At 48.3% G+C, this 20431-nt stretch overlaps 1 protein-coding gene across 1 annotated transcript; it reads left to right on the plus strand.

Moving 5' to 3' along the window:
* The first annotated feature begins 7477 nt into the window (after window positions 1-7477).
* PPP2CB (protein phosphatase 2 catalytic subunit beta) lies at window positions 7478-20354 on the plus strand. Its single transcript, XM_084286580.1, has 7 exons — window positions 7478-7662; window positions 14977-15186; window positions 15451-15624; window positions 16394-16483; window positions 18046-18207; window positions 19056-19174; window positions 19768-20354. The coding sequence occupies exons 1-7, from the start codon at window positions 7564-7566 to the stop codon at window positions 19838-19840; spliced, it is 927 nt and encodes a 308-aa protein (XP_084142706.1). The 5' UTR covers window positions 7478-7563; the 3' UTR covers window positions 19841-20354.
* Window positions 20355-20431: the final 77 nt, after the last annotated feature.

Raw genomic sequence — 20431 nt, forward strand, 5'->3', positions numbered from 1 at the left:
AAGATAGCGTGTAAAAGGAGGCAGTCTGCAGCGTGACTCCTCTGTAAACTGCATGATCGCGTTGGCGAGGCCTGCTGCAGCCGCTCGGCAGGCTTCCCAGGGTTGCTTTTGCTAGACTTTGAGTATCATAGTTGCAAAGACTCGTAAATGTTCTAAGAGACTCTTGGTTTTCTTTTTTTGTAAGCTGTGGCCATTTGCTTTCTGAATCGGTTCGTGGTGATGGAGTTAATGGAGCTGTTCTTTATCGTAACCTAAAAGGTGTCAGTCGTTTGCCTGTCTGTGTTCACAAGCTGACCAGTAGCATTATGCATCTCTGAGATGGTGTGATTTGAAGCACTTTTGGTGTGGCATGTACAGTCGCAGTGCCGTCTGGTTTTGATTTCATCCCCAGCTCTCACACACACATGCTACCCACGTTTCGGACACCGAACCAAACCAACTTTAAAGCTAGCACTTTAAGTACTAGTAGTCACTTTGTTCCTGACTATACTGAGCACTGCACTTTTGTAAGTACTATTAGCACCGAGTTTCGAAACGTTTATTTTCCCCAGTCCATTTAGCCTCTCACGCGCGGTGTTAATTACTTAGGGGCCATCAGAAGATAATTTCGAGGTGTATGTGACCGCTGTCTGGTGCCTGATTTCCATTGCATATCTCTTAGCGATTTTGTAAGTTAGGGAAATGAAACTGTCAAAGCTTTTTGTACCTAATAGACCGAACATCTAAATCACTGACACCCAGGCAGACGTGGTTGTTGTAAACTTTGAGGTCATCCGGAGAACCAAGCGCATGGCTTTTAAAAACACCAAAGATATAGGAGAAGTCTCAAAAGGGATTGGGATAGTGCAAGGTGATGTAATTTACACTTGGATTTGCGTGGACGGCAGGGTGTGAAGCGGAACCGGAGTTAGGAGTGTATGGGAGATAATCTCGGGTTTGGCACGAGAACCTGATCTGCACTGGCAGGTTGGGTCCGTGAGGAAGCGAAGTTAAATCTGCCCGCAGGTGCGGGTATCAATAGTGACGGCGCTCAAGCCATTGCAATAAAAGCCATCATTGTGCCTGTACTGAGAGTGCTGTTGGGATTGATTGTGGGCTGAAACTACAAAGGGTGTTCTTAAGTGAAAGACTTGCAGATGATTTAGAAGATGGAACATAATAACCACTGGGCTTTTTGTTGGGTTTCTAGGGTGTTGTTAGGAGTTTAGCAGGTCGCGTGGTAGGAAGCCATGTCGACGTGCTTCCCTATCCTTGTAAAATTCCTGCAATATTTCAGTATGGCTGGTGTGGGACCTGAGCTCCCTCTCCAGCAAGAAATCACCGGGATAGAGTTAGTCCCAAAAGGCAAAGACTGTCATAATTCACTAGGATCTCAACCTGGTTGATGATCCTCAGGATGCAGAACATTCCAGGCCTTGAAATCCCAAACCACACCCTCTCAACCCAGTGACGGCATTTTGCTTCTCAGAAAGCCCTCACAGGTTTTCCACAGCCACCAATAAACCATGGTGCTGGCAAGGATGCTGCCGTTCCCTCCCAGGAGGTATCCACCCCTGGAGCCCCAGTCATCCCTGATGACGAGCTGGGAGTCCATCCGAGTCCCTCCTTGGCAGTGCTTCCTGATGGGACTTTCTCCCCGTGGATATGGGGTGGATAAGCCCCACTGCCAGAGCAGTCAATTGCATGATTTGGATGGAGAGAAGCGAGTTAGGTCTTCTCCTTCACTGCCAGCAAGCGGCTCTTGGTGGAAATAACCTCTAGAGGATAATAATAAAATAATAATAATAAAAAAGCATATTGGTTTTGCTTGTTTCAGCAGGTGAAGTATTGTCCTGACCAGCTCTGGTTTTAGGGGCTGCCTTTGCCTGGGTTCAGTCTAAGCTTTCATCTCTGATAGAGCTTTATGGGTTTGGGTATTCAGTCAGAACCAAAGGTGGTTAAGAAGCAACAAGCCCTGAGCCCTGAGCAGTGTTATGCTCTTCTATTCTCCATCGTGTGATTTGAAGTGGGAACGTACGTACATTCCAGACCTTTTCCTCCCCCAGCCAAATGAACCCCACAAATCTAGCTTTAAAACTTGGGGAGCTGAGCGCTCTCCTTCCTTTTTGGGAAAGGAAGCTGGCAAGGAAGGGGGATGTGGAACGGGTCTCTGTGTTTTTTTTCCTGCAGGAGTAGTTTTTTGCCCCTCCGTGTTGGCACCTTGTCCTTCGGGAAGGTAAAGTTAAGCTTTTTTCTGCTGCACGGCACACATGAGGCCCGAATGTAAACCCTAGCACAGCACCTCGTTCTTGGGAAGGACCTTTTAAGCGGAAGACAGTTCTTTTTAGGGGTTTTTAGTTGTTTGGGTTTGAGGTAGCTCAAGGGAAGCGCATCATAATGGCACGCGGACGATGCTTTACTGACTTTTTCTTTCTCCCCAACAGAGACTTTTTAATTTCCTTCCATAGTTTAGAGCTCTTTCCCAAAAGTGTCTCCCGACCCACGCGAATGACCTTGAAATGAGTCAAGTTTATCAAACAAACCGTGCATTGCAGGAAGCAGTCTCCAAATGCACACACACCCATGCACCTCTCCACGGGTATGTGCATGTGTGTGTGTGTGTGTGCATATACATACAGGTAGAGAATTTATTTTCCCTGACTGTTCTTTATGTTTGTTTTGTTTTGTTTTGTTTTTAATTTTTATTTTGGGGGGGTTATTTTGTTTCATTTTCAGGATACGAACCAAAAGGTGTTTTAAAGTCATGGCATGAGAAACCCTAAATGTAAATCTGAGTACATTGTGATGCTGATTAACAGGTTTTTCTGGAACTTCTGTGATGCTTAATATTTTTCTTAGGGAGTTTTGTTTAATGTTAGATCATTGTTCTGAAGGATGTTGGTCCTACTGGCATCAAACTAATGGAAATAAAATGCATGTGTTACAAGTGTAGAAACGGTGAAGAATTAAGTGTGAACTTACTGTACGATACTGATTCTGTTTTCAAACGATCTGTTTTGCTGTTCAATAGTTGACATATAAAAATGCAAATGTACTGTAATTTAGCACTTTTCCAATGGACCCTGTTCTCACTATGCCAGAGGTAAGGAGTGCTTTGGGGGCCTTCAGGACCCTGTCTCTCCTGACGTGCAGACCCTGTGAAGCACGTCAGGGCTTCAGGTGTCAGGAAGGGGTCAAACCTCTTACACCTTCCTGCGTGTTTCAGTGTTTTGGTACCAGGATTGGCCAGAAGGAAAGGAAAAGGTGAGCGCCTCTAGTCCCCTAGTGTTAACATGGTTCAAAGTGTTACATGTCCCGTACTGTACTGAAAGGGTTGGTGGGTCAGTGACTGTATTGTACTGTATGACGACGCATAAATTGCCTTGTATTGTTTCTAATGGACTGTACCATGTCCCCCACAGATCTCCATGTCCCCAGGTTTTCCAATGACGCATGTTATCAGTTAGGTCCTACAACTCTGTGGTGCTAAACTCTCCCATACCTGATGGTGCTTCTGGGGACACTAACTGAGGACATGCTGTCCAGAGCTTGAAGTTTCACAGTCTTTCTCCTCTGTTTGTACAACGTGAACACACACACACTAAATGATAAACTTGAATTTGTTTCAAAGCATCATTGACAATCTAATGTTTTCTATGTGTGCTTTTATTTGGGATGGCTTCTCCAGAAAGCAGCTCTCTCCCCCTTGGCTCGCGGGCGCCCCTATACTCCGGTGTGCAATCCCGTCCCCTTTTCTCCATGGCAAGCACGGGGCCAGGACTTGGTGCGACTCCTCTGCAGCGAGCTGCTCCCCTGCCGGTTCTCCAGGACCTTGTCCAGGCCTAAAAAAGACACCTTGGGGACCACCCCATCTGTAGGTAGGTGGTAGGTGAGCACCACAGCTGCTGCCCGAGCTCTTCCACCACCAAGAGCTGGGGTTTCTGGCAAGAATTGGCTTTTTACCAGGAGGGGTGCAGAAGCAAAGGAGGGAATTAATGAAGGGGAGCTGGAGCTCCTCTGCAGAGCCAGCACACGCAGCCCGGCTGGCAGAGGAGTCGCCCTCAGTCCTGAGGCTCCGTGGGCTGTCGGATGGTGTGGACAGACCCATCCCAATCCCCCTACGTGAGCTGCTTTTTGGACTAAACATATGAATCTGAATATATTTTATATCTATTTGAAAACAAAGTCTGATATTTACCCCTGTTACCAACCGAATTTGCATATTGTTGTTTGCCACAATATTTGTTCTGTCTTAAAATAAATTTGCTTACTTGTGTAGTCTGAACTGTCTGGTCTGATTCTTGTCGCCTGATTCACCATGCGGCTGTTTCGGGGCCCGGTCACTCAGATCTGCCCTTACAGCACCTCCCATTTGGGCGCTTTCCATGAGCGCAAGAGGGAAATGCATCTGCCTGGAAGGGGCAATAACTTCAGCCAAGACTCAGAATATAAATGTTCCTCTCTTGGTTATCTCACATTCATCTCCCTGCGGCTTTTCAATTTTACGTCTTCTTTTGCCAGTCTTTCCTCATTAGACACTTCTATACGGTAAGTGCATGACAGAGGAATTCCTGCGTTTCAGTCCACTTACCAGTTAAGAGATTAAATTATTATTAACACATTTATTGAAGTTAAGTAATTTCTGATGTCAGTGTTTTGCATTTGAGAAGGAAACAATCTATTGTAATGAGTTCACTGAAAGCAATAGCAACCAAAAGCTGTGGACATCATTAGTGAGGGGAGAAGTAGCAAAACCTTTTCTCCTCAGAGAGGCAGACACAACACCACCTCGGTCTTTCAGTGCCACAGGCACTGAATGCATTAACAGGACGTTTGCATCGGTCAATTATATTCCCTTCAAAATGGAGCTGTGAATGACGACGCCAGTGTTTTGGTGGTGCGGCCAGGAACGTGTGCCTCTCATCCTCCACCAGTGACCCCAGTGGCTCTGGCCACCCCCTTTCTCGCAGGCACCCCCAGAGCAGCCTGGGGCCGGGTCTCTGATGCTGCCAGTGCCCAGGTGCCCCCACAAAGCAACTGCAGGCCCTTGGGAGCTGGCCAGAAAACCCTACTCCCCCCAGGGCTGCAGCTGCATCAACAGGGTGCTGACAGAGCATTTAATTCTTCCTTAAATGTTTGCATGGGAACTGATCCTGCACCTCAAAATGCTCCTTTGCCTCCCTTTAGCCTCAAGTGGGGGGAAGTAGGCTCTGGTTTGTCCCCAGGAGTGCCAAGCATCCTCCCATTGCCCCAAATAACATGCATTTGCTTTCTCAGCTGAATTTTGGCAGCCTGCTGTTGCCACCTCTCCCACTGTTGCAATGAAGGTGCCTGGACTCGGTGCAGACAACACAGAAGAGGTGCTTGGGGTTGCGGCAGGGTGCTGGGGTTGCTGGTGGGGTACTGGTGCAACATGGGGTGTGGGGGTGATGCCGTGAGGCCATGAGGGTACGGGGGGAATATGGGTGTGCTGAGGGGGGACGTGCAACAGCAGGACCCCATGGGGGAGCTGGGCAGCCTCCTCACGGGGGTGTATCTCTTCTGGCACATCAACGTTGCCCTCAATTCCGCATGAAGCCAGTGCACCTGGGTTGAAAACATCCTTGACTTTGAGGTGGGCATCACGCTGGGGGTGAACTGCACATGTAGGAGTGGTGCCAAGTTAAACTGCCCCAGTGTCATTTCCCAGGACCAGGTGGGAGCAGGTGTAAATACATATGGGTATGTAAATGTATGTCTTAATTTAGAGGGAGAAAAGGGGGTTGGCAAACAGTTACCAGTGGTTGTTTATACTCTAAAACAGGATAATGATGTACTTTACGTACCACACCTTGGTAGCAACCAGTGAATTTGTTATCTGACTATACTGCAAGCCCCAGAATACCCGCTGTTTCTCACAGGGAGATATTTGACACTCTTTATGTCTTCTGATTTTGTTTCCTTTTATTAAAAGATGAGGAAACCTTGAAAACTTGGCCAACTAAGGAGACATAAATAAAAATGACTCAGCATTCGCTTTAGTGCTGTGTCACCTGAGATCTAAAATGTGATTTATTTTTTTTATTTTCTATCACTTTGGAAAAGCCCCTTTCACCATTTTTAACATAGGCATCACTTTTATTCTGGAGTGCATGCAGTTCATGTTATCCCTACGTAGCTCTCAGACGGAAAGTGTCGTGGTGCAGCAGCCCAGGAGCCCACTTCCAGGCTGATGGTTTAACTTCATCATAGGACTGGCAAGTTCTCCTCTGCAGTGCCACAGATGCGGGCAATCCTGTTAAAAATAACCTTCTGAAAAGATATGACCAAGCAAAACACCCAAGTGTATGAAAATTGGAAAATCAGGAAACCTGAGTTCTGTAAGGATGCTGTGAAATAACTGCAGGATTAAGAGCACAGAGCTTAACGCTACAGCCTCAAATACTTACAAAATTACAGAGTTTTTCTCTTTGTCACTTTTGGGCATTGTCTCAGGGCAAAGAGGTCACCTAGCTGCCAGTGTGTCAGTGTGTACCTTCACACCACACTGAGGTTTCCATTTCTGTGTAGTGACCTGTTGAGATGGAGAACAAGTCCCCAAGCAGTCTCTTGGCTGGGTTTTCCAAGCTAAAAGCTCTTTGCTCTGAATGGGTGATGTGAACAGCTCCCGGAAGGTGTCTTTTGTGGATACAGAAATGGCAAAGGATCTTTAAGAGTAATTAAAAAATAATATTTTTTATATATTGCTCCCTTTTGCTTTGCTCGATGTGTTTTGGGTTGGAAAGTTCACTAAAGGTACAAGATGTTTTGAACCCTTTGATTTCCAAATTCACCTAAGGGAAAGAGAAGTCTAGCAAGCCTGGTTGTTTTATCCTGTGGGAACACAGGAAATTATATATCAGCATTGTGGGGCAGGATGAAAATGCAGAAACTTGTGCCTAAAAAATGCCGAAGACCCGGGAAGGATTTTGGTATGTTGCAGTACATAGAAATGTTCACACTTTGGTAGCAACTTAGGGCTGGCTGTGAGATGGATAAATAAAGCCCCAGCCTACAGGCAGATGTTGGGAGAAGACTTTTAGGTACATCATAGCACATGCATGCTAGTTTTAAATGCCCTCGTATGGTATGACGCAACATACAGCTGCTGTAGCATACACGGAGCGGTTAAATCCTTACTGGGGCCAGCCTGCAGATGGGAGGCTTAACGCGCTACTCCACAACATTTCAGCACGGTGAGGCAGATTAATAACGCACAGAGCCAGGACTACAGAAAGCTTTTATTACACCCCAAGTGCCACCAAGGCTTTGTGACAGCGTGAGGGCACCTGCCATGCTCCTCAGGCACCGCGCACAGGGACGAAGCCCTGACAACGGTGCTCGCTATCCCTCGGGGGCCACAGCCCTGGGGCTCCCCCCGGGGCCTCTGGTCATGCGGGCGGCCGCCATGACGGGGCGGGCACCATGACAGGGCGGGCACCATGACGGGGCGGTGCCATTAGGGGGCGGTGGGCCGGAAGTGCGCAGCGCCGGGGGGGCCGCCATTACGGGGAGCCGAGCAGGCCGCGGCCCCGGCCCCGGCCCCCGGCGGGCAGCGGCGCCGCCATGGAGAGGAGCTTCACCAAGGAGCTGGACCAGTGGATCGACCAGCTCAACGAGTGCCGGCAGCTGAGCGAGAGCCAGGTCCGCAGCCTCTGCGAGGAGGTGAGCGGGGGGCAGGGCTGCGGAGGGGGGTTGGGGCGGGAAGGAGGGGGAGGAGGAGGAGGAGGAGGAGGAGGAGGAGGAGGGAGGGGGCAGCCGAGGCCGAAGGGGCCGAAAATGGGGGCGGGAGGGGCGCTGAGGAGGCGGCCATGAAGCCCCTGACGGCGGGAGGAGGGCTGCGGGCACCTGGCGGGGGGCTGGGGGGGCAGCGGAGCCGTGCTGCTGGGCTGGCCGGGCTAACACGGTGTTGGGGGGGGGAGAGGGACGTGGTTCGGGTTGGGACAGGCTTTGGGCGGGTTGCTGGTGGGGTGCACGCTGTCAGGAGGTGATTTTGCCCGTCAGGAGGCAGGTCACGATGGGTTTAGCTTCAGAAGTTAAATGCCCGTGTGTGAGTGCGCTCCCTCAGGGCTGCAGTCCGTGGCAAAGTTAGGGTTTTCTTTGGGCTTAGGTAATGTGGCAAGACTGAAGAGGTGAAGTGGGCTTCTTCACAATATGGGAGCAAAGATTGTGCTTTCTGTTTGCTTCCTGTCGCAGCAACCAACAGAGACTGCTGCCACGCACCCGGCGGTCCAGAGAACCTCTTTGCTGCCTTTCCCAGGCCAGCTAATAGCTGTCAGGCGCAGGAGGTAGAGCAGTGAGTTCAGTGCTCCCTTTAGCATCACGTTGCTTATGGCGAGGTTGGTGTTGTCATGCCATTACTTGTGCATCTTGTTCAGCTTTCTCAGAAGCAAATCATCTTTTCTGATGCTCCTTCTTGGCAATGCGCTTTGCCCAGTGACTGAACACCTTGGTGCCAGCTTTCAGAAGACGCAGGTATTTCTTTTTCTCAGGTCTTTCTCAGCAGAAAGGGTCCACGCCGCCACCCGGTAACATACCAGGGTACCCTTTGGAAAGGCGGGATCAGTTTGAATGTCACAGGCAGAGAGATGCTGTAGGACTCCAGGCTGTGGCTTCCTGGCAAATGCTTTTGCCAGCAGTCCTGACTTCTAGCTGGCCCTCCCAGCCTCTGTTTCCTTTATCCTGTTCCCTTTTTTCTTTTTTACCCATGCTGGGACTGTCCATTTGCTTTAAAGGCTTTTTCTCTGCTTGCAGAGCTGTGTCAGCTCTGAGGGACTGTGGTGAGGAGGGCTGGTGCTGCAGCAGGGAGCAACAGCAGTTGCGTGAGGAGTAGATGTCTTGAAGAGCGAGCAAGAGCTCGTTGTGGCTGTGCTGTCTCTTGTGTCAAGCCTAGCTAATAAGCCTGAAAGAATTTATTAGTGTGTTCTGTGCCTTGCTCCCAGCTTTGCTGGTTCGGAACTGCACATTTCCCTTCTCAGGTAGTGTGGTTGATTAAGGAGCTGTGGCTGCTGTGTTTTCCAAAGCTGGAGGATACTGCTAGCAGACTGGCTGCATGTCAGTGGTCACACAAAAAGCAGGGAGCTTGGCATGGCACGTTGAGAGTTGCAGGTGAGGGGGTGTCAGCCATCCAAATAGCAGGTAGGAGCCTGAGCCTTTGGGCAGGGTGGGATTTCTTTGATACAGATGCAAGCTATCACAGCACCTGGCTTTTCGGGAAGGATACTGATAGCTGTTCAAAATAGCTTGGATGTGAATTAAATGCAGTGGTCATACTTGGCTTGTTCTTAAGCTTTTGAGGACTGGTTGTATGGTTTAGGTGGTAGGGGAAGGGAGCTCTGGGTTTTGTGGTCTTGCTGTTGGTGTGAAGCAGCTCTGCCTGAGAGCTTATTTGGTGCCCCTGAGATAACGATCGGAGAAACCTTTACCAACTTTCTCACTTTTAAGTACTCCCTTTCACACGACTGATTTCGAAGAGGTTAAACACAGTGGTACCTCTTGCCTTGGGTTTAAATCTGTGAAAGGCTTTGGTAATATCAAAACAAAACTGAAAGGTTTATGTGAAAGTGGGGGCGGGCTGGGGATGTCCCAGACTTGCTTGTGTGGCTTGTTCCTGGTGTAATTGCTGGCCTAACGGACAGTAATTGAGGAAAAGATTGGAGACAGCCAGGCTCATGGAGGGTATGAAAGTTAGGAAGTTCTTGAAATTTGCACCTGTAAATCCACCTGCCTGATTACGACATAATTTTGGCAACTGATCCATCATATATCCCGTATGCAGATAAGCAAGGTGTCATCTGAAGACAACATGAAAACACTTGTTTGCTGTTCTGCTCCTCTTTGAAGTGAAAACTAACTAAAATCATTCTGAAACTTTAAATGATGATAGAAGGACAAACAATTATCACCACTGGAGCTTGTAGGCATGAGAAGTGTTCCAGCATGTTGGGGGAATATGGGAATCAGATGTCTTGCATCTCACGCTGCTTAACTTCATCGTGGTAGACTCCTTGCAGAAGAAGGTTGTTAAAAACCCTTTCCAGCTCCTATTAAATAGGCAGTGAAAAATCTGTTGAGCTCTGCCTTGGGTGCTTCATCGGGTGCAATGGCAGGTTTGTGTCCGTGCTGCTAGCTTTGAGCTCCTGCCCTTGGGCCCTGGTGGGAGAGTAGCGCTTGCTGAGCTGCCTGTGAACTGGCACGGGTACTGCTGCCCCTCGGAACCTGCACTTTGGGCCCCTAGAGCCAGGCTGAAGGGCCAGGGAGGTGGATTTGCTCCATAGGAAGCACTTCCAAGTTTGGAAACAGTAAGCTTTAAATTCTTTGGATTTAGGGTTCAAGTCAGCAAAGAGGTGAGAGACACCCGACTTACAATGAAATAAAACAGTTTTTCAGTGAAGTAATAAGATGGGGCATAAAGGAAAGCAAGTAAAAGGCTGTTTCTTAAATTAACCACAGGCAAACAACCCTCTCCTTAGCTTCCTTTTTCTTGCATCCTTGGTCTTTGTATGTTCAAGAGGGGGCTGCGGACTCGTTGCAGTGAGCAGATTGGGAGCTTTGTGTTGTGAAGGGGTGGGAGGAGAAGGACTCTGATCACTAACGAAGACTTGCGCTTCTCATCCGGTTGTTGAACGGTGACTGTACACCGGTTCTTCAGGCAGCAGGAGCCAGTTGGTGCTCCGGGGAGCACTGCTGATACTGGCACGTATCTGTGATGTTTCTGCCCTTCGAGATCATTTCACCCAAGAATAATCTCGCTAGAGCGAGCTCGTAGGCTCTTCTGCACTAATTGGTGGAATTAGTGCGAGAGATGAAGCCAAGTAGCATCCTGGCGGCTGTTCAAGCCATCTGAGCGTTGCGTTGAGCCGTGGCCAGCAGCATTTCATCTCTTCAGCAACGGAGTTCATCCTAGGGTACGCTGGCCCAGATGGCTCCAGGAGTGTGCCTCCCGTTGGTGCTCGCTGTCACTCTTGGGGTGTCCTCTGCTGCCTTGCTGCTGGAGGGCAGCTCCCCCGCCTGGGGAGAATCTGACTGCTTCTCGTGCAGGCCAGCCTCCTGGGGCAAACCCTGCGAGACTCTCCATCCTCAGCATGCCTGTTGACACGGTAGTTTGATCGATCACAGCTGACGAATTTTCGACGTGGAACTCCGTAGCTGGTTTCTCTCTTTCTTGAAGTAAGAGCCTCTTAAAAATCAAGCTGAGGTGGTGATGCAGGCGATGAATCTTCCAGAAGGAGCCGAGTCTCTGTGCTCGCGAAGGATCTCACGTGCTGATCGGGTGCCTGGGGTGTCTGTTGTTCTCTAGGGAAAGCCTGAAGCTGAAAATCTGCCTCCTGGTTGGATGTTAATCCCCTCACCGATGGAGTCGGCCTGCACAGCCTCGTAGACAGATCTGAGCAGCCAAGTGCTTGATGTGGATTTGATTGTTAAGTCTCTCACCGAGGGATTAGCCTCCTGGTGATCCTGCTGGTAGTCTCAGAGCCCGCGTAGCATCGCTGCTTTCGGAGCAGCGCATTAAGGGGTTGTGCCCAAGCCCTGAAACCGCTCGGTTTCCTCTTGTGGGGACGGATGATGATGCAGTAACATACGGGGGCTCCCTCCGTGCAGGTTGAGGGTGGGACAGCGTGCAGGCTCATGTTCCTGCCCCCAGAGTCTGAAGCTGGGCAGGAGTGGGGCTAAGGTGATTGACAGGCGCACTCCTCACAAAAATAATGGACTCTTCAGAGTAATTCTGAGCGTGGACCTTGTAAATGTTGTGCTTAATGGAGGCGTACTTGATAAGAATAGCTAAAAGCTCCTCCTTTTCATTGTGACCTGGGGGGTGTTTTCCATCCAAAACACAGGCAACGTGCTTAGGAAGTCGATGTGTTAATCGCCGTTGTCTAAAAGAAACGTAGCTAAAATATGACTTTAATAATTACTGAACAGCCATCGGAAGTCAGTAAACAACAGTCGAGCAGGGCAGCTCTCCTCGCATAAGCTTCTTCCTTTCCTTGCTTTGTAATGTGCTCTTATTATTTTAAGCCTTTTTGCTGTAGTCTTAGCCCTGCATGGCGAAATGTGCGAGCAGAGCGCGCTGATTAATTGCAGCTTTTCTGGGATGTTTTTAACGATGCTTAAGATTTTAAAGGTCTTGTTCTGCCTTAGACAGTCACGTGAGGACGATCTCATGTGGTCAGCTCAGTTCCCAAGCCTGATTTGAACCATCTCTGCAGCATTAAAATGACAAACTTCATTTTTCATGCGTGTGTACGTCCACAGAGTAAGCTAAAACGGGCTAACCAGTAACAGCTGGTAGGCAGCTTAAGGAGCTGCTGCTCTTCAGCTAACAGCTCCTCCTCTGCCCTGAAGGGAAACTTCTAGATGCTCCTAGTAACCAATGTTTCAGGAGATGTGCTAGCCCACCTTCCTAAAACGCATTTAACGGGAGCCTGTTTGACGCAGTACTGTGCGAGAGGAGCTCTTCTCTGCTCCCTGCATGCTGCTTTACCTCTGTGTGGTTGGGACATGTGGGTTGAGACACTGGTGAGTGTGCTTTGTGTCTGTGTTGTGACCCGCATCTCGTTCCCAGAAGCCTCAAGGAAGGCTGCTTGCTCTTACGCAGCCAGGAAAGGAGCAGCACGCGTGATACGAAAAGGCAGAAAACCCCTAACACCTTTTGTGGTGAAGTTCACTCCAGTTTGCAGTGAAACCCCATCTCCTGCTTCATGCAACATATGTCTGAACACGCTGAGCAAATGTTTTGTCACTGTGTTTTGCATCCTTCTCTCACAGAGGGTAGAAGCTCTCGGGAGGCATTGAAGATGCTTTTAAAGACGTGAACAGGGAGAATTCCAGTAGGGCTGCAACACGTTAAGCAGTTTCCAGTCCTGGTAGAGCTGCAAGGTAAACTCCAGGGTCAGGGTCACATCCTTCAGGTTACTTTCCATGCAGGTGGCATGCTGGGTGCTGCTAGAGCCCTTGACTGCCTGGGATGTAGTGACTCTTTGTGAATATACACTTTTCTTAGAGGAGGCTAGGCAGCTGGCCGTGAAGAGCAACAGTGTGAGGACAGGCGTGCTTCGGGAGCTCGTGGGGGATGTCCTCAGTAATCAGCTCCTTCCTGGTAGCGGCTGGTGGGACCCACATCAGCCTGAGTGCAGGGACTTGGGGAATGGTCTGATCATCGCCTGCAGGTGACTGTTCTGCACGCTCATCCCTCATCCCTCTGCTCCAGATCTGAGGGAGCCTGCCTGCGGGTGCTCCTTGTGCCTCCCTTGTGCCTGGAGCTCTGATCTACATCAGCTGATGAGCCTGGAGGCAGCAAAACAAATGTGGTATTTGGTAACCGTAATAAGGTAATGCAGATCTGCTAATTACAGCCGTGTAATTTAGCCTCGGAACTGCTGGATGCAGGGAAAGAGATGACTAAATCCAGGGATGCCTTCCCTCCATCTGTGGTCATTTTGTTGCCAGCTGGTTGTGGCTGGGGAAGCTGATGGTAGCTCCGTAGGTTTCAATTGCCTCTGAGTTTGCTCTTCCACTTGTATGTGACCTGCTGTCAGAAAAATTTGTTAAACTGTTGTGCTTGGAAGAGGATGGCAAGCCTGGCAGGCAGAAAGCCCCCTGGGCTAGAGAAGTGCCTCTCGCTTATGCCGTGAGGTTCTGTGCCAGGGTAGCAAAGGTAACTTCAGGAACACTCGCTTTCCTCGGTGGCTTCAGCAAGAAGACATCAGCCCCTTTCAACGGAGATGGAGTTTTTGGGGGCGCTGGGGCACTGCTGCTTGCAGTGTTGTTTCCATGGCGCAGACCTGCCTCTGCGAAATCCTGGCCCTGGGACAGCACGCTGGGTTTCTGGGTGTGCAGCGACGGGGGGAAGCGTGAGGGATGCCAGAGGAGGAGGGCAGTGAGGAGCAGCTGGCAGTGCTGGCAGAGGAGCTGCGGGAGCCTGCTGCTGTGCTGCCAGTGAAGGCGGCGACGCGCGGGGTTCCAGGTGGCTGTGTGGGGCGGAGAGCGATCGGCTGAGCAGCCGGGGTGGTAGCCAGCCTGAGGGGTGGCAGGAGGGAGCCCAAGCATGAGCACGTCGTGGTAAGTCAGCTGGCATCTCGAGGACGCCTAGGGGGTCATGATTTTATAACAAGTGCAGGGATAAGATAGCATCTAGCTTTATGTGTGCTTTTGCAAATCAAGTTGCTCAAAAAAAATACATAATAGCTGCCTGGGTGGTGATCTGCACGGTCTCCTCTGGTATTTCTGCCCAGACAGCAAGATTATTGACTGACCCCTCTTCACGCAGCTCTCACACTGAACCCGTGCTGACAGGATGGGAGCTGGCCAGTGATTCAGCTGTGGTTCTCGAGGTAAAAACTTTTAGGCGTCATGAGGCTGAGCAGCGCTTGACGTTGGCAGTCAGACGAGAGTGCCAAGTGCTGCTGTAGCTCACGTGGTTGAAATGAGCTGACCTGAGCTCTCTTGATGGTGTAGATGGAGAAATCTGTCACAGGACCGGTATGTTTCTAAAAAAAGAGTTGTGTTCAGGGTGCTGTCTGCCTGTGATGCTGATGGAAGTTACTGGAATAACGCTTCATCTTGCTGTGTTCAGAAGACAATTAGTCTTCAGAAACAATTGGAGAGGATTTGTGCATGAACCCTGTCAGTGATGGAAGTCATATGCAGCACGTGCCTTGAAGTTCACACTCCTGAATTTCAGGCTGAGAAAGAAGAAAATGTATTTCTTTGACTTTGTACCTCAGTGTGCCAATAAACAATAAAATCTACATGACCTGACCTCGAAGGAGCAAAATTGCTCATCTTGCGCAGTGATTTGTAACGTGCCCTTTGTCTTTGCTTACTCAACAAGCTGCTTTTCCGGTGGTCATCTGGAAGGGAGCCACCAGAGGGAAATTGAATTTCCCATGCAAATGCAGTGGAATAACTTCTGCACCTGCCTGTGAAAGAACTTCCTTTGTTTTTGATCTGTATATTTTATTTTTTTTTCCTTGCTAGGCAAAAGAAATTCTTACAAAAGAATCAAATGTGCAAGAGGTATGCTGCCCGGTCACCGTCTGTGGGGATGTCCATGGCCAATTCCACGATCTTATGGAACTCTTTCGAATCGGTGGGAAGTCGCCAGACACAAATTACCTGTTCATGGGAGACTATGTGGACAGAGGCTACTACTCAGTGGAAACAGTGACTCTCCTAGTAACATTAAAGGTATGGCTGGATAGCGTTTTTTACGGTAACCTTGGACAAACTTGTGGTTTTGGGGAGATGTGGAAGAATTGCTCCCCTCATTGACATTGCGGTTGGCTAGAGCTCGATGGATGCAAGTTGAATGTGTTAATGGAAAACGCTTTATGTAACAGAGCTCAGTGCTTACCTGCTGCTCAAAACCTCTTCTTAGTATTTCTTTCCATACTCATCGTCCAATTCTTGTGTTAAAAGTTGGTTGTGTTATTTTTTTGTTGTTCTCAATAGGTGCGTTACCCAAAACGCATTACGATACTGAGGGGAAACCACGAAAGCAGACAAATTACACAGGTGTATGGCTTTTACGATGAATGTCTGCGAAAGTACGGCAATGCCAATGTCTGGAAGTATTTCACAGATCTGTTTGATTATCTCCCACTTACAGCTCTAGTAGATGGCCAGGTAAGCTTTTGTGCCTTGAATAAGGAAAACTGCCCATTTTGTAGTGTGAGGAACAAGATTGTGTTTTTGCAGTAGAGAACAAATTTGTTGTATTCCAAGGCAGTTGTGTAGTCATAGTAAAGTCAGGCGTTGGGTAATAGGGAATAAAAAGTTTTGATTTGTTTACTAAAATGTGCTCCTGACTGACAGGACGCCTGCCATTGCAATCGTGAATAAAATAGCTTCACAGAAGGTCCTGTCTGAAGAAAATTATTTGAGATTTCTCTCACATTAGTGCAGCACAGGCTGTGTGGTCTGACCTGTACACAAACGGTCTCAAACAAGCTCTCTTAACATGTGTCCAGAATTATTTTAAAGCCAGTGGATTTACTGTGGATTTGGGGAAGAATTTGGTATGGTAGTAACACAGGTTGATGGAGCAGCAATGCCTTGGTACCTGCTGCTGAAGGAATGCAGGTAGGGTTTATCTGAAAGGACTCCCTGACAGCTGGGAGTCATCTTGTGATGTGCTGTGTGAGTCGAGGTATTGCTATGAGTCAAGCTAGTCTTGAAACTGAAGGCATGTTATCTCTGTAGCTCTGATATTTATATGCAATGTGCACCCTTTTGGTTTTGTTTCCGTCTGTGGGAATTAAATCTGGTTTCCCTGCTGCGAGGGTGAGGCCACTGTAATTGCAAAAGAATGATAAAGTTAAAACCAGCTATTTCTGAGATGAGGCTTCACAGCATGGATGCACTGAACGGATTATTCCTTTTTTTCCTGCCGTAGATATTCTGTCTCCACGGTGGCCTTTCTCCATCCATAGATACACTGGATCATATCAGGGCTTTGGACCGCCTGCAGGAAGTGCCACATGAGGTAACAGGAAAGGAGATCCATTGTAATTTTAGATATGTTTGCTGGAAATGCAAATACGTAGTCATGTGGAAATCCATTTGCACAGTGAGATGCTGTTACACAGCAGATTATTGCCTCCATAAGAGCTAGAGCAGATGAACATTCATTTGGGCAAAACACACCCAAGTCAATATGCTTTGATTGTAGCAGTCTGTAAAAGGAGAGCTGTGGGGTTTTCACAGCTGTTTTTTTGCAGAAACACAGATTTTCTCGACTGTCATGCTGACTCAGAGTTGTATTGGCAAGGGAAAGTGCCTGCTGCCTTCAGCCTCGTTGCAGACTTCCTTGTGAACCAACCACCGCCATGTGAAACTGTGTCATGTCACCACCCCTCCTTCCCAGCCAGCTCTTCCTGTGTTGTTTCACCTTGGTTGTTGTTACCCTGTTTTTCTGGGGACCTGACAAAGTTGGAGGGGGCCTGTGGGATATGCTGATGTACAGGAGTCCTGCATGGAGCAGCCAGGGGGTGCCAGCTGGACCAAAGGAACCACCTTCTGAGCTCCTAGGCTTGCAAATAACTGTGTTGTCTGGGTGGTTGGAGCTTGCAAATGGTCTTATTTACTTTCTGATTTAAAAAAAACAACATCACTCATCCTGAAATGTTGTGGGTACAGGAGCAAGAACAATGCAGCAAGGTCTGCCTAAGCCTTCAAAAAACCTGAAATAAGCTGTTTAAATTACTCCCAGAATTAGGATGCTGCCTGCTGGGGCTTCTGACTGTAGAGAGCTAAAATGATTGTTTTCTTGTTCTGGGGCTTCCATAGTCTTATGCTGCATATGTGTGCTGAAATCTGACTTTCCTGAGCACCTCCATGTGTGATCCCTACCACAGAGCTGGGATCAGTGGGTGGGAGACAGCAGCGGGCTTGGGTAAGGACTGGGGAGTTCTTTCTGCCCCACAGCTTCTAAATAGCTCAGCAAGAAAAGCCCCTGAGCTTCATTTGTGCCTGTTAGATGTATTCCAGGGTGCTTCTGAATTTGTAAAGTCCAACAATCAACAGTTCAGGAGAGGAAATGAAATGCTTAGTACCCTGCCAGAAGGGCTGATGAAGATTTACCATCAATCTCTTGAACAGTTCACAACCTCACATGGGTCATTTCCATTCCTTTAATTTATTGCAAAGTGGCTGGCATTAACGAACCCTTTGTGCGTCCTTGGACACACGTACCTTCTCATGTGGCCTTTATTACACCACGAGTCAGGAGCGAGTATCAGATGCTCTCCGTGCCTTTGCAGGTCTGAGATGGTAAACGGTGTGCATGGAGGAGGAGGTGAAACGGTTTTCTGGTAGCATGGGTTCCTTTCTCAGCTGTGGGCATGTTCCTGTCTTGTGAGTGAGAGGATGTTGTCTGATTCAGTGAGTGTGATGATGTGAGGTATGTCAGATAAAAGTGTGTGGCTTGTGCAGAGAAAAACACGCAGGCAGTCTTTTTACTGTAAATAAACTATGTTTTACAAGTGTGTTTTTATAACCATCTTGCTAGCGAAAGGAAAGCTAACGAAGAAGCTTATCTCTTTCAAGGGTCCAATGTGTGATCTGTTATGGTCGGATCCAGATGATCGTGGTGGCTGGGGTATATCTCCACGTGGTGCTGGCTACACATTTGGGCAAGACATTTCCGAAACATTTAACCATGCCAATGGTCTTACACTGGTTTCCCGTGCTCATCAACTCGTCATGGAGGTAGGGCAAGCACTTTCTGGTAGACGGAGCTAAAAAATGAAGGTAGATGAAAATTCTTATCCATGTTGCGAGATCTGCTGATGGGTTTGCATGAGCTGACATCTGAAGGCTAAGCAGGTAAACACCTAAGAGGGATTTTAATCATGTGAAGGCAACAAGCAATGTAAACCGATGAACTTTGACCTGCTGTGTAAATAGGGGAGTGTTCTCCCTCCCCTTCTGTGAACACATTGCCGAAGAGACCCCGCCATACCCCATTTGTGGAAGCAATAATCTCCTTACACACTGACTGCTCTACTTAGACTGCTGGTATGTTAAACACACTGTCCTGTAACACACAGCACTCAGATATAGCAGGGATTAAGCCCTAATTTTGGCTGTTGATAGGCTATTCCGGTATGTCTTGGTGGAAAAACGCCAGGTGGGTCAGTGGAGCAGGCTTATTTTTAAATCCAGTTCAAGCAGATCCTGGAGGTAGCCGTGTCCCTCGCAGGTGAACCGGCAAATTCTCGTTCGTGGTGAACGAAGGCTGAGGGCTTCTCTAAAAATCTCTAGCTTTCCTTCTTGTATGAGCCGTAACTGGCATGCAAAATGAATAAATCCACAAGTGGCACGCAGCTATCTTCTCTCTGAATGGCTGAAACTGTTAAATCCAGGTAAACGCAGCTTGTTCATGCTGAGGAGTGCTTTTTGGAAATGGAATTTTAAGATGAAAGTCAAGTCCATTGAAAACACATGGAAGAAACAGTGTTTCACAAATGCCTCAAAACGTTTCAGGTGGTAAGAGGAAATTCAGATGGACTGAGGGTGGAGGTTTAACAGAGACCTCTCTTCTCTTTCTCTGGCAGGGTTATAACTGGTGCCACGACCGAAACGTGGTTACCATTTTCAGTGCACCCAATTACTGTTACCGTTGTGGGAACCAGGCTGCTATCATGGAACTAGATGACACTTTAAAATATTCCTTGTGAGTAAACTGTCTTGAACTGTTCTCTCTTCCTGCCTAACCCGTGTGGACTGTGAGCAAAGTCTGATCCTTTCCAAAGGGGTTCTTTCATGAAAAGCAAGCTTAAACCACCCTGGTTTTAACAGGGTATGCGCTACCTGCAAGAAGGCATGGGGGGGAACTAGCAAGTTGGGCTCTTAAAAGCTTTTCTCAGGTGCTTCTTTTTCTCTCTTTTCTGGCTCTGAAACTTTGGACCTATGGCTTTTTCTTTTTTTTTTGTTAGCACTAACCTTTGTAAAGGTTGGTGAGATTCTGCATTTGGCTAGCCTCCCATGAAAGCAGCAGCAGGCTGCTGAAGCACTGCTGGCCTGGTGATGTTCACTCTGCAAGCACCATTTCTACTGGTGGCTGAGCTTGCCTCCTGCTGGTCATTTGTTTTAGGACCTCATGTGTCCTTCAGCTTTAGATTTGGGGTGGCGGGAGGTCTGGGACACCTCATGCAGAAGCCACTGGGAAAATAAAATGATAGCAGCAGGAGGGCGAGTCTTGTGTTTGTGGTATTGAAAACTGCCTTGTGCGGAGGCAGGGAAGTGACCCCTTTTTCTTTTCCACAGCCTTCAGTTTGACCCAGCACCTCGTCGTGGAGAGCCTCATGTTACCCGTCGTACCCCAGACTACTTCCTGTAAACCTCTCCTAACCTTTGTAGAAGGAAATACACCTGGCATTTTAAAAAAGCAACAATATTTACGTGTTTCTGTACGAAATCGGGGTTCGTCTCAATTTACAATCCCTATCATGGACCAAAATGTGCCATACTGTGGATGAAGAGCATTTAGCACAACTTGAGACTGAATTCCTTACAACTCTATATATCCTGTACCAATCAGTCCAACAGTCAGTTTGCCTGCTGTATTTGTAGTCTTTTTTTTTTTTTTCTGGACTGTTCAGAGAAGAGAAGGTAACTCTAACACTTCCATCTCCTTTTATGCTTATTTGTAAATTTTTAGTTCTAGTGTTTAACTGGCATGAATTAGCGTTTTGGAGTTTTATTTTTAAGGGAAATGCACACTAACTTCTTACCCCCTCCCCCCCACTCTATTTTATTGAAAGACGATGGGCCGAACTGGAGAAAGGAAGCAATTCCTGCTTTTGGGAGTACGTTGTCATAACCCGGAATAAAGCGTTCCCTTTTTAGCTCGATTCCCGTTCTGTGTCGCTCCCGTTTCTCTGCCCCCGCTCCGCCTTGCTCATCACGGAAGCCCTTTGCCACCCGCTCC

This window comes from Netta rufina (genome assembly GCF_964035555.1).
Source record: "Netta rufina genome assembly, chromosome: 4".
NCBI classification, from domain to species: Eukaryota; Metazoa; Chordata; class Aves; order Anseriformes; family Anatidae; genus Netta; species Netta rufina.